This window comes from Lepus europaeus, chromosome 2, assembly GCF_033115175.1.
Source record: "Lepus europaeus isolate LE1 chromosome 2, mLepTim1.pri, whole genome shotgun sequence".
In the NCBI taxonomy this organism is placed as follows: Eukaryota; Metazoa; Chordata; class Mammalia; order Lagomorpha; family Leporidae; genus Lepus; species Lepus europaeus.
In genome coordinates, this window is record NC_084828.1 from 170,201,429 (window position 1) to 170,213,945 (window position 12,517).

Below are 12,517 nucleotides of genomic sequence, written 5' to 3' on the forward strand. Positions count from 1 at the left end.
CCCATCTAGCCTAGCATTTGTGCTTGCTGCTGTTGGTGCGCTGCTTCTCCCACCTTTAGTTAGGCAGCGCTGCTAGATTTCATAGTGTAGCTATTGAGCGTTTTTGTTTTTTTTTTTTTTTTCTTTTTTTTTTAGTTTTTCTGGTTTTTGTTTTCAGTTTGTTTAGATAGGGCTTAGTCTTGCCACTGTGTGTCATCAGTGTAGCTAGTGTGGTACCACAGTCAGGTCAGCAGGTTGTCCCCTTGTTGTCTGTTTACTTTCTTAGGTTTTGTAGTGAGGGGAGCTCCCTAGTTAGTGTTTGTGCACAGAAATCCTAGAGAGCGTAGATCAGAGGGACTAGTTAAGAAGCCCAGCATGGAAGACTTTGAGGACTTCATCGCTGGAGCCAGCCAGCACCCTGAGCTCGAGCTGCTGTCTTTCCTGGGCGGGGGCGGCTTCGGTGTGGTGCTGCTGGCCCGCCAGGTGTCCAGCCAGCGGCAGGTGGCCGTGAAGCTGTTCCAGAGAGACGCGAGCGACCCCTTGGGCGCCAGGCGCGCGAAGGAAGAGGCCAGCATCATGCAGCTGCTCCGGCACCAGAACGTCATCGAGCTGCTGGAGGTGTGCTGTGTGGGCCGTTACCACTGCCTGGTGATGGAGCTGGCGGTCGGGGGCGACCTCTACCAGCACGTGATGGCCCGGGGCGGCCTGCCGGAGCCCGAGGCCATGGCCATGTTCTACCAGGTCCTGGCGGCCGTGAGCCACTGCCATGCGCAGCACGTGGCGCACAGGGACCTCAAGCTGGAGAACCTGCTGCTGGACTCGCGGCTCAACGTGAAGCTGGGGGACTTCGGGCTGAGCTGCCAACTGGCCCAGGGCGCGCTGGTGCGCGGCTTCTGCGGGACCGCAGCCTACTGCGCCCCGGAGGTGTTCGAGCGGTGGCCCTACGACGCCTTCGCCGCGGACATCTGGAGTCTGGGCGTGATCCTCTTCGCCATGCTGGCGGGGACCATGCCCTTCCGCGGCAGGGGCCGAGCCGAGCTGCAGAGCTGCATCCGGAGAGGCTGCTACGAGCTGCCCTGTGTGGCCAGCCCCGGCCTGGAGGAGCTCCTGAACTGGCTGCTCAGCCTGGACCCGCGCCAGCGGCTTTCGGCGGATATGGCTCGGTACCACTGGTGGTTCCACCCCTTGCTGGAGGAAGCCCAGGGTGAGGAGGTGCAGCCCGTGAGGGTTTCCGAGGACCCAGAGGCCCAGGGTCTGCCGCCGGCTCCCAGCCGGGTGTCCCTGCAGTCGGACTGTCGGGGCCTGGAGCAGGTGCAGCCCTGTGGGCAGAGCGCGCGTCTGGCCGCGGCCTCGCCGCACAGACTCGCCCTTGTGTGGGACGCACCTGCACCCGCCGCCCCGAGGGAGGCCCGAAGTGTGTCTGCCTGGTTCACCTGTGAGAACCTGTCGCCTCAGGGCCGCAGGGAGTCTGCCACCACCACCGCCGCCGCCGCCCGCCCGCCCGCCCGCCTCGCCTCTTCCTGGACAGCCGCACGTGGAGAGGAGCCCTGGTGCCGGCCCAGCCCCCGAGCCCGTCCCTGTGGCCGCCCGTTCCAGCTCCTGCCCTAGGAGCAGTGGGGGCCCGGTGGTGCCAGAGGTCCCAGCCGCCTCAGGCCCAGCTGCCTCTGTCCCCAGCGAGGGTGGGCAGGGGCTCCTCAACAGGATCTGCAGGTTCCTTGGGCTGGCCCACCGCATGCTGCAGGCCCCAGCCAGCGGCCCCGGCCCCCGGTAGGCCACCTCGGGGCAGGCCAAGAACAAGGGTCACTCAGCTGAGCTGCCTGAGGGTGTTCATTCGCTTGAGACTTTCGTATGCTTCTCATAAATAAAAATCATAACTGTATGGGACAAAAAGTACTATTCTCATTAGAAGCAAATCTACAGGAGCCGGCGCTGTGGTGCAGCAAGTTAAAGCCCTGACCTGCAGTGCCGGCATCCCATATCGGCGCCGGTTCTAGTCCTGGTTGCTCCTCTTCTGATCCAGCTCTCTGCTGTGGCCCGGGAAAGCAGTAGAAGATGGTCCAAGTCCTTGGGCCCCTGCACCCACGTGGGAGACCCAAAAGAAGCTCCTGGCTCCTGGCTTTGGATCGGCGCAGCTCTGGACGTTGCAGCCACCTGGGGAGTGGACCAGTGGATGGAAGGCCTCTCTCTCTGTTTCTACCTCTCTCTGTAACTCTTTCAAATACATAAAAAAAAAAAATCTTATTTAAAAAAATAAATGTACAACGCATCTGGAATTAATTTTGCATGGTGTGAAAATAGGGGTCAAATTTTATTTTTCTGTGTGGATACCCAGTTCTCTCAGAACCAGTTGTGACAAGACCACTTTCCCCACTACAGAGTAACACTTTAATTCTCTTTCAGTTACAATATTGTCTAACCTCTATTGTGTTTTCTTCTGTGGCCTTGATTTATGTAGAGGTATGTTTGAATTATTTCTAGTAATACTATTGTCATTCAAAAAAAAAAGAAAAGAAAGAAAGAAAGAAAGAAAGAAAGAAACTCACATCTGCTTTTAGCAGGGTTCTGTTCTTCCAAAGAGGCCTTCTTCTTTGGCCTTGATTTATGTAGAGGTATGTTTGAATTATTTCAGTAATACTATTGCCATTCAAAAAAAAAAAAAAGGAAAGAAACTCACATCTGCTTTTAGCAGGGTTCTGTTCTTCCAAAGAGGCAATTATTTCCATTGGTTCGATCAAGGGGATAATGACAGGCCCACCAGGAATACAGGTTATCAGGAAGGAAATTCCAATTTAATCTCCTTCCAAATAGTACACCCATTATGTTAAGGACACTAAGAACATAACTTGAGTTGCACTGTGTAGATGGAGAACAAAGTCAACATCAGCACGTTTCAAACCATGAACCTCGTCCTGGGAAGGCATTATTGGTGCTCCCTAGTATCTGGTTCTCCCTTTCTTCCTGGGTATACAGAAGGTCACCCTCCCCGGTACCACTGCAGTCTTGTGGAGCCAGGGCAGAGGTGCTGGTGACATGTGCATGGAAGTGCGAGGCGGAAGCAGGGAAAGGCACTGTGCAGGGCTGCGGGCCCTCTCTCTCCTGTCAGAGTGGAGTCTCCTGTTGACATGCTGAACCGCAAGCCCAAAGTCGTATGGGTGACTGAGGTATCTGTTGGAGCTCAGCTCCAAGCCTGTCCCCTACTGGACCTTGTGTATCCAGACACTAAGGTTTTGAAATGTTTATTGTCAGCAATGCTGGCTAGGACGTGGAGAAAAAGGTACCCTAATCCACCGTGGGTGGGAATGTAAACTACTACAGCCATTATGGAAGTCAGTATGAAGATACCTTAGCAAGATCTAGCATATGACCCAGCCGTGCTAATCCTGGGGAAATGAAATGAAATCAGCACATGAAAGAGGTATCTGTAGCCCATGTTTATTGCAGCTCAATTCACAAGAGCTAAGATATGGAATCAACCCAGATGTCCATCAACTGATGATCAAAGAAATTGTGATTGCTGTCTATGTATCTATCTATCTATCTATCTATCTATCTATCTATCTATAGCATGGAATACTACTCAGCTGTAGAAAAAGAATGAAATCTCATTTTTTGCAACAAAATGGATACAACTCAAAACTATTATACTTAGTGAAATAAGCCCATCCTAAAAAGACAAATACCATGTTTTTCCTGATCTGTGATAACTTAACAGAGTACCAAAAATTGTAATGTTTATAGATGAAATTGACATTTTGAGAGTTGATGATTGTTTACAGCCCTTGTCTCTATTATTGAGGAATAGTGGTTTTTTCCTTCTATTTGTTGACATCCTTACTTAGCATAGGGTTAATCTTATGAGTATAAAAAACTGAAAGTAGATCATTGTAAAAATTAAGAGGAAGAGCTGGTGCTGTGGCACAGTGGGTTAAAGCCCTGGCCTGAAGCACCAGTATCCCATATGGGTGCCGGTTCTCTTCCCAGCTGCTGCTCTTCCAATTTAGCTCTCTGCTCTGGCCTGGGAAAGCAGTGGAAGATGGCCCAAGTCTTTGGGGCCCTGCAGCCATGTGAGAGACCCAGAGGAAGCTCCTGACTCCTGGCTTTGGATCAGCTCAGCTCTGGCCATTGTGGGCATCTGGGGAGTGAACTGTCAGATGGAAGACTCTCTCTCTCTCTCTCTCTGTGTCTCTCTCCCTCCCTCCCTTCCTCTCTGTCTCTCCCCTTCTCCCTCTCCCTCTCCTTCTCTCTGTAACTCTACCTTTCAAATAAATAAAAACAAACCTTTAAAAAAAAGTTAAGAGAGGGAATTAGAGAAGAAGGGTGGAGTGTAGGTGGGAGGGAGGGTAGGGTGTCAAGTATCACTATGTTCCTACATCTGTATATATGAAACACATGAAATTTGTTCATCTTAAAAAAAAAGAATAAAATAAGAAAGTGGTTGTGAACTACCGTATCTTGATTAATGTATCATCTTTCTTTGGCCACTGGCCAGTTGCCTAATTAGACTGACTGGAGGCGTGTTACTCTGAGAGTAGAAGTTTTTTCTTATCAGCAGAGAAACTCACTAAAAAAAATTTACTGAATTCCGAAATTGAAAGAATTTGTCGCCACTCGTCCAGCCCTGCAAAAGATGCTTAAAGATGTGTTACATACAGAAACACAGAAACACGGTAACCAATATGAAAGAAGATAAAGGAAGGAAACCTCAGAGCAAAAGATCACAGGAGTCTCAAACAATATATTAGAAAAAATCTTTGGCAAATGACAGGGCAAAGTTACTCCTTCTCAATAGTCACATTGAATGTTAATGGCTTGAACTGTCCAGTTAAAAGACACCAATTGGCTGATTGGGTTAAGGAACAAAACCCATCTTTTTGCTGCTTACAAGAAACTCATCTTTCCTACAATGATGGATACAGACTGAAAATGAAAGGCTGGAAAAAAATATACCATGCCAACAGAAATGAAAAAAGAGCGGGCGTAGCCATCTTAATATCGGACAACATAAACTTTACCACAAAAACTGTTAGGAGAGACAAAGAGGGGCACTATTTAATGATTAAGGGATCCATTCAACAGGAAGATATAACGATTATCAATGTATATGCACCTAATTACAGGGCACCAGCTTATTTAAAAAACTTGTTAAGGGACTTAAAGGGAGACTTAGACCCCAATATAATAGTACTGGGGGACTTCAATACTCCACTCTCAGAGATAGACAGATCAACAGGACAGAAGATCAACAAGGAGACAGCAGATTTAAATGACACTATAGCCCAAATGGATCTAACAGATATCTACAGAACATTTCATCCTACATCTAAAGACTTTACATTCTTCTCAGCAGTACATGGAACCTTCTCTAGGATTGACCACGTACTAGGCCATAAAGCAAGTCTCAGCAAATTCAAAAGACTTAGAATCATACCATGCAGCTTCTCAGACCATAAAGGAATGAAGTTGGAAATTAGCAACTCGGGAATCCCTAGAGCACGTGCAAACACATGGAGATTGAACAACATGCTCCTGAATGAACAATGGGTCATAGAATAAATTAAAAGAGAAATCAAAAATTTTCTGGAAGTAAATGAGGATAAAAGCACAACATACCAAAACCTATGGGATACAACAAAAGCAGTGTTAAGAGGAAAGTTTATATCAATAGGTGCCTACATCCAGAAATTGGAAAGGCACCAAATAGATGAGCTTTCAAGTCATCTCAAGGATCTAGAAAATCTGCAGCAAACCAAACCCAAACCCAGTAGGAGAAGAGAAATAATTAAAATCAAAGAAGAAATCAACAGGATTGAATAAAAAAAAAATTTCAAAAAATCTGCCAAACAAGGAGCTGGTTTTTTGAAAAAATAAACAAAATTGACACCCCATTGGCCCAACTAGCTAAAAAAAAAGAAGAGAAAAGACCCAAATCAATAGGATCAGAGATGAAAATGGAAACGTAACAACAGACACCACAGAAATAAAAAGAATCATCAGAAATTACTACAAGGACTTGTATGCCAGCAAACAGGGAAATCTATCAGAAATGGACAGATTCTTGGACACATACAACCTACCTAAATTGAGCCAGGAAGACATAGAAAACCTAAACAGACCCATAACTGACACAGAAATTGAAACAGTCATAAAGGCCCTCCCAACAAAGAAAAGCCCAGGACCAGATGGATTCACTGCTGAGTTCTACCAGACATTTAGAGAAGAACTAACTCCAATTCTTCTCAAACTATTCAAAACAATCGAAAAAGAGGGAATCCTCCCAAATTCTTTCTATGAAGCCAGCATCACCTTAATTCCTAAGCCGGAAAAAGATGCAGCATTGAAAGAGAATTACAGACCAATATCCCTGATGAACATAGACGCAAAAATCCTCAATAAAATGCTGGCCAATAGAATGCAACAACACATCAGAAAGATCATCCACCCAGACCAAGTGGGATTTATCCCTGGTATGCAAGGATGGTTCAACGTCTGCAAAACAATCAACGTAATACACCACATTAACAGACTGCAGAAGAAAAACCATATGATTCTCTCAATAGACGCAGAGAAAGCATTTGATAAAACACAACACCCTTTCATGATGAAAACTCTAAGCAAACTGGGTATGGAAGGAACATTCCTCAATACAATCAAAGCAACATATGAAAAGCCCACGGCCAACATCCTATTGAATGGGGAAAAGTTGGAAGCATTTCTGCTGAGATCTGGTACCAGACAGGGATGCCCACTCTCACCACTGCTATTCAATATAGTTCTGGAAGTTTTGGCCAGAGCTATTAGGCAAGAAAAAGAAATTAAAGGGATACAAATTGGGAAGGAAGAACTCAAACTATCCCTCTTTGCAGATGATATGATTCTTTATTTAGGGGACCCAAAGAACTCTACTAAGAGACTACTGGAACTCATCGAAGAGTTTGGCAAAGTAGCAGGATATAAAATCAATGCACAAAAATCAACAGCCTTTGTATACACAGGCAATGCCCCAGCGGAGGAAGAACTTCTAAGATCAATCCCATTCACAATAGCTACAAAAACAATCAAATACCTTGGAATAAACTTAACCAAGGACGTTAAAGATCTCTACGATGAAAACTACAAACTACAAAACCTTAAAGAAAGAAATAGAAGAGGATACCAAAAAATGGAGAAATCTTCCATGCTCATGGATTGGAAGAATCAATATCATCAAAATGTCTATTCTCCCAAAAGCAATTTATACATTCAATGCAATACCAATCAAGATACCAAAGACCTTCTTATCAGATCTGGAAAAAATGATGCTGAAATTCATATGGAGTCACAGAAGACCTCGAATAGCCAAAGCAATCTTGTACAACAAAAACAAAGCCGGAGGCATCACAATACCAGATTTAAGGACATACTACAGGACAGTTGTTATCAAAACAGCATGGTACTGGTACAGAAACAGATGGATAGACCAATGGAACAGAATAGAAACACCAGAAATCAATCCAAACATCTACAGCCAACTTATATTTGATCAAAGATCCAAAACTAATCCCTGGAATAAGGACAGCCTATTCAATAAATGGTGCTGGGAAAATTGGATTTCCATGTGCAGAAGCCTGAAGCAAGACCCATACCTTTCACCTTACACAAAAATCCACTCAACATGGATTAAAGACTTAAATCTACGACCCAAAACCATCAAATTATTAGAGAGCGTTGGAGAAACCCTGCAAGATATAGGTACAGGCAAAGACTTCTTGGAAAAGACCCCAGGAGCACAGGCAGTCAAAACCAAAATTAACATGTGGGATTGCATCAAATTGAGAAGTTTCTGTACTTCAAAAGAAACAGTCAGGAAAGTGAAGAGGCAATCGACAGAATGGGAAAAAATATTTGCAAACTATACTACAGATAAAGGGTTGATAACCAGAATCTACAAAGAAATCAAGAAAATCCACAACAACAGAACAAACAACCCACTGAAGAGATGGGCCAAGGACCTCAATAGACATTTTTCGAAAGAGGAAATCCAAATGGCCAACAGACACATGAAAAAAGGTTCAAGATCACTAGCCATCAGAGAAATGCAAATCAAAACCACAATGAGGTTTCACCTCACCCCGGTGAGAATGGCTCACATACAAAAATCTACCAACAATAGATGCTGGAGAGGATGTGGGGAAAAAGGGACAATAACCCACTGTTGGTGGGAATGCAAACTGGTTAAGCCACTATGGAAGTCAGTCTGGAGATTCCTTAGAAACCTGAACATAACCCTACCATACAACCCAGCCATCCCACTCCTTGGAATTTACCCAAAGGAAATTAATTAGGCTAATAAAAAAGCCATCTGCACATTAATGTTTATTGCAGCTCAATTCACAATAGCTAAGACCTGGAACCAACCCAAATGCCCATCAACAGTAAACTGGATAAAGAAATTATGGGACATGTACTCCATAGAATACTATACAGCAGTAAGGAACAATGAAACCCAGTCATTTGCAACAAGATGGAGGAATCTGGAAAGCATCATGCTGAGTGAATTAAGCCAGTCCCAAAGAGACAAATATCATTTGTTTTCCCTGATCGGCGACAACTGAGCACTAAAGGGGAAACCTGTTGAAGTGAAATGGACACTATAAGAAACAATGACCTGATCAGCTCTTGTCCTGACTCTAGATGTACAATGTAATACTTTATCCTTTTTTATTTGTTGTTGTTTTTGTTGTTGTTGTTGTGTTGTTCTAGTACTAGTGGTTGAACTCTGTAATTAACACACAATTATTCTTAGGTGTTTAAATTTTAACTGAAAAGTGATCCCTGTTAAATTTAAGAGTGGAAAAAGAGAGGGAGGAGATGTACAATTTGGGACATGCACAATCAGACTTGCCCCAAATGATGGAGTTAGAAATGTGCCAGGGGATTCCAATACAATCCCATCAAGGTGGCATGTACCAATGCCATCTCACTAGTCCAAGTGATCAATTTCAGTTCACATTTGATGGCTCTGATAGGTCTAAGAGTCAAAGGGATCACACAAACAAGACAAGTGTCTGCGAATACTAACTGATAGAATCAAAAAGGGAGAGAAAGATCCAACATGGGAAGTGGGATACACAGCAGACTCATAGAATGGCAGACGTCCTAAACAACACTCTGGCCTCAGAATCAGCCCTTAAGGCATTCGGATCTTGCTGAAGAGCCCATGAGAGTATTGTAGGCATGGAAAGCCAAGATACCATGGAAAAGAAAAAAAAAAAAAGAAGACCTAACTGAAAGATCTCTGCGAGTGAGATCCCAGTGGAAAGAACAGGGCCATCAAAGAAGGAGGTACCTTTCTCTGAAGGGAGGAGAGAACTTCCACTTTGACTATGACCCTATCGGAATAAGATCAAAGTCAGCGAACTCTAAAGTCTTCCACAGCCTTGGCAACTCATGACTAGAGCCTAGGGAGATTACTGACACCATGAACAGGAGTGTCAAATTGTTAAGTCAGCAACAGGAGTCACTGTGTACTTACATCCCATGTGGGATCTGTCCTTAATGTGTTGTCTAATGTGCAGTGATGCTATAACTAGTACTGAAACAGTATTTTTACACTTTGTGTTTCTGCGTGGGTACAAACTGATGAGATCTTTACTAATTATATACTGAATCGATCTTCTGTATATAAAGATAATTGGAAATGAAAAAAAAAACGTGGTGTTAAATTGGAAATGGCATAGAAAATTAATTAATTTTTAAAAAGATATTATGTAGGATCTCTGTCTTTAATGTGCTGTACACTCTTATTTAATGCTATAACTAGTACTCCAACAGTATTTTTTTTCACTTTGTGTTGCTATATGGGGGCAAACTGTAAATCGTTAACTAATATATACTAAACTGATCTTCTGTATATAAAGAGAAATCAAAATAAAAAAAATTTACTGAATTCCAGTTGTGCGCTATGTATCAGGGATTCAAGATGATTCCCTACTTACAATAGGATTTTGCAACTTCGGAATGGTGTGAAAATAATGTGTATTCAGTAGAAATCATTCTTTGAACTTAGACCTTTTCCAGGTCTATCATTATGTGACATGACACTCGTTAATCTGGCTGCAGGAACCAGTCAGCCACTTGATCATGAGTATAAAAACATATTCTACAGTATATTGTGCACTATGTTGCATATTCGGTCCTTTTTTAAAAAGACATTTATTTATTTGAAAATCAGAGTTAAACAGAGAGAGGAGAGGCAGAGAGAGAGAGAAAGACAGACAGAGAGAGAGAGAGAGAGAGAGAGAGAGGTCTTCCACCTGTTGATTCACAATTTGCCACAATGGCTGGAGCTACACCGATCCAAAGCCAGGAGCCTCCCCTGGGTCTCCCATGGAAGTGCAGGGGCCCAAGGACTTGGGCCATCCTCCACTGCTTTCCCAGGCCATGGTAGAGAGCTGGATTGGACGTGGAGCAGTGGGGACTTGAACCAGCGCCCATGTGGGATGCTGGCACTGCAGGCGGCAGCTTTACCTGATATACCACAGGGCCGGTTCCTAAATACATCTTTAAACAAACAAAAAATAGTGTACAAAACAAAGACAATTTTGATCTTATGGAGCTTCCATTTTAGTGAGGAAGTCAGAGAAAATTCAACCAACAAATAAAGTGCTTACAAGTTAGGGTAAGTGTTATGAAGGAAACAGTGGCTGAGTTAGAGATTAACCAGGGCAGATAGCTGCTTTAGTCAGCATGAGGGTAAGGAGACCTTTAACCTGAGAAATGAAGAATTGAGGAAGCATTCTTGGTTCTATGAGGCATGATACATCTGGATGAGCTGGAGAAACTAAGACCAATGTGATTGGGCACTAATAAAGGAGGGGGAACAAGTGACAAAATATGAAGTTGAAAAAACAGGTATCAAATAGATCCTATTAAGGTAGGAGGTTTCAGGTATTTTTTTTTTTAAGATTCATTTACTTACTTAAATAACTAAGGTAAACCAACTGAGAGAGAGAGCGAGAGCGAGAGAGAGGGGGGGGGGGACAGAGAGTAAAGAAATATCTTCCATCTGCTGGTTCACTCCTCAAATGTTGCCAACAGCTGGGGTTGGGGTCAGGGTGGAGCCAGGAGCCAGGAACTCCATCCTGGTCTCTCACATGGGTGGCAGGAGCCCACGTAGTTGGGCCTTCTGCTGCCTCCCCAGGCTCATCAGCAGGAAGCAGAGCGTCTGGGAGTCCAAACAGCAATTTGACACAGGATGCCAGTGTTGCAAGAGGTGGCTCAGGTCGCGGCACCACAATGCTGGCCCCAGGAGTTTGGATTTTATTTTAAATTCCATCAGATAAGATCCCCTTACTCTTCCTTTGAGCAATGTTCCAACATGAACCACATTTAGTTTCTTTTCCTTTTTTCCTCCCTCTGCCTGGACAATGACATGTGTCTCGTGTTCCTGGCAGCCAGTTCTTCTGTTTGTTCTCTTCCTGCTGTAGTTACTCTATCTTTCCTCTTCTCATGCACTTTGCTGGTTTGGTTTTCTGCACCTATTCTGTCTTCATTCTCTTCCCAAGGATCAGGGCTGCCAACCGAACTACAAAATACTATCTTAAAACACCTACTTAGCAAAGCCATCGTGCAGAAGTGGAGTAGAAACACTACGTGACAAGCAAAAAGTGAACAACTACTCATCACAGACCAACCCTACAAGAAAGTTAAGGGAATCTTAAATCCCAAGCCAAAAGATAACCACCATGATGAAAACACATGGGAACACAGAGCAGAATAACGATTCACATTTTATTTTTCCACTTTTTATGTACTTAGTGAAGGGCTATATCACTTCTTTTTTTATTTTATTTTTTTATTTTTGACAGGCAGAGTGGACAGTGAGAGAGAGACAAAGGTCTTCCTTTTACCGTTGGTTCACCCTCCAATGGCCGCTGCAATAGGCGCGCTGCGGCCGGCGCACCGCACTGATCCGAGGGCAGGAGCCAGGTGCTTCTCCTGGTCTCCCATGGGGTGCAGGGCCCAAGCATTTGGGCCATCCTCCACTGCACTCCCTGGCCACAGCCGAGAGCTGGCCTGGAAGAGGGGCAACCGGGACAGGATCGGTGCCCGGACCAGGACTAGAACCCGGTGTGCTGGTGCCGCAAGGCGGAGGATTAGCCTAGTGAGCCGCGGAGCCGGCCGGGCTTTATCACTTCTAACTGTTAAGGCCAGTGTTACATAATTTCCCCCCTTGTATGCATTAGCTTGGAACATAAGAATCATGTGGTCTTTCCAAAGGAGCTGGAGAGCATTTGATCCTTCTCTGATTTCTGAAAGAACATATCACTGTGTTATTATCTCTTCTTTAAATGTTTAGTAGAATTCACCAGGGAAACTAGGCCTTTAGTTAACGCTGGGTAAGATTTATAAAAAGAATTGGGGGTGGGGTGCTGGTGCTGTGGGGCAGCAGGTAAAGCTGCCGGCTGCAGTGCTGGCATCCCATATGGGCACTGGTTCCAGTCCTGGCTGCTTCATTTCTGACCCAGTTCTCTGCTATGGCCTGGGAAAGCAGTACAAG

The 12,517-nt window shown here is 44.6% G+C and overlaps 1 protein-coding gene across 1 annotated transcript; it reads left to right on the forward strand.

Moving 5' to 3' along the window:
* The first annotated feature begins 354 nt into the window (after nucleotides 1–354).
* LOC133752218 (serine/threonine-protein kinase MARK1-like) lies at nucleotides 355–1,587 on the forward strand. Its single transcript, XM_062182617.1, has one exon. It carries the CDS (start codon nucleotides 355–357, stop codon nucleotides 1,585–1,587), a length of 1,233 nt encoding a protein of 410 aa, XP_062038601.1.
* The last annotated feature ends 10,930 nt before the right edge of the window (nucleotides 1,588–12,517 follow it).

Excerpts from the sequence above, each read along its gene's own strand:
- LOC133752218 (XM_062182617.1), top strand. The coding sequence starts at position 355 with ATGGAAGACTTTGAGGACTTCATCGCTGGAGCCAGCCAGCACCCTGAG.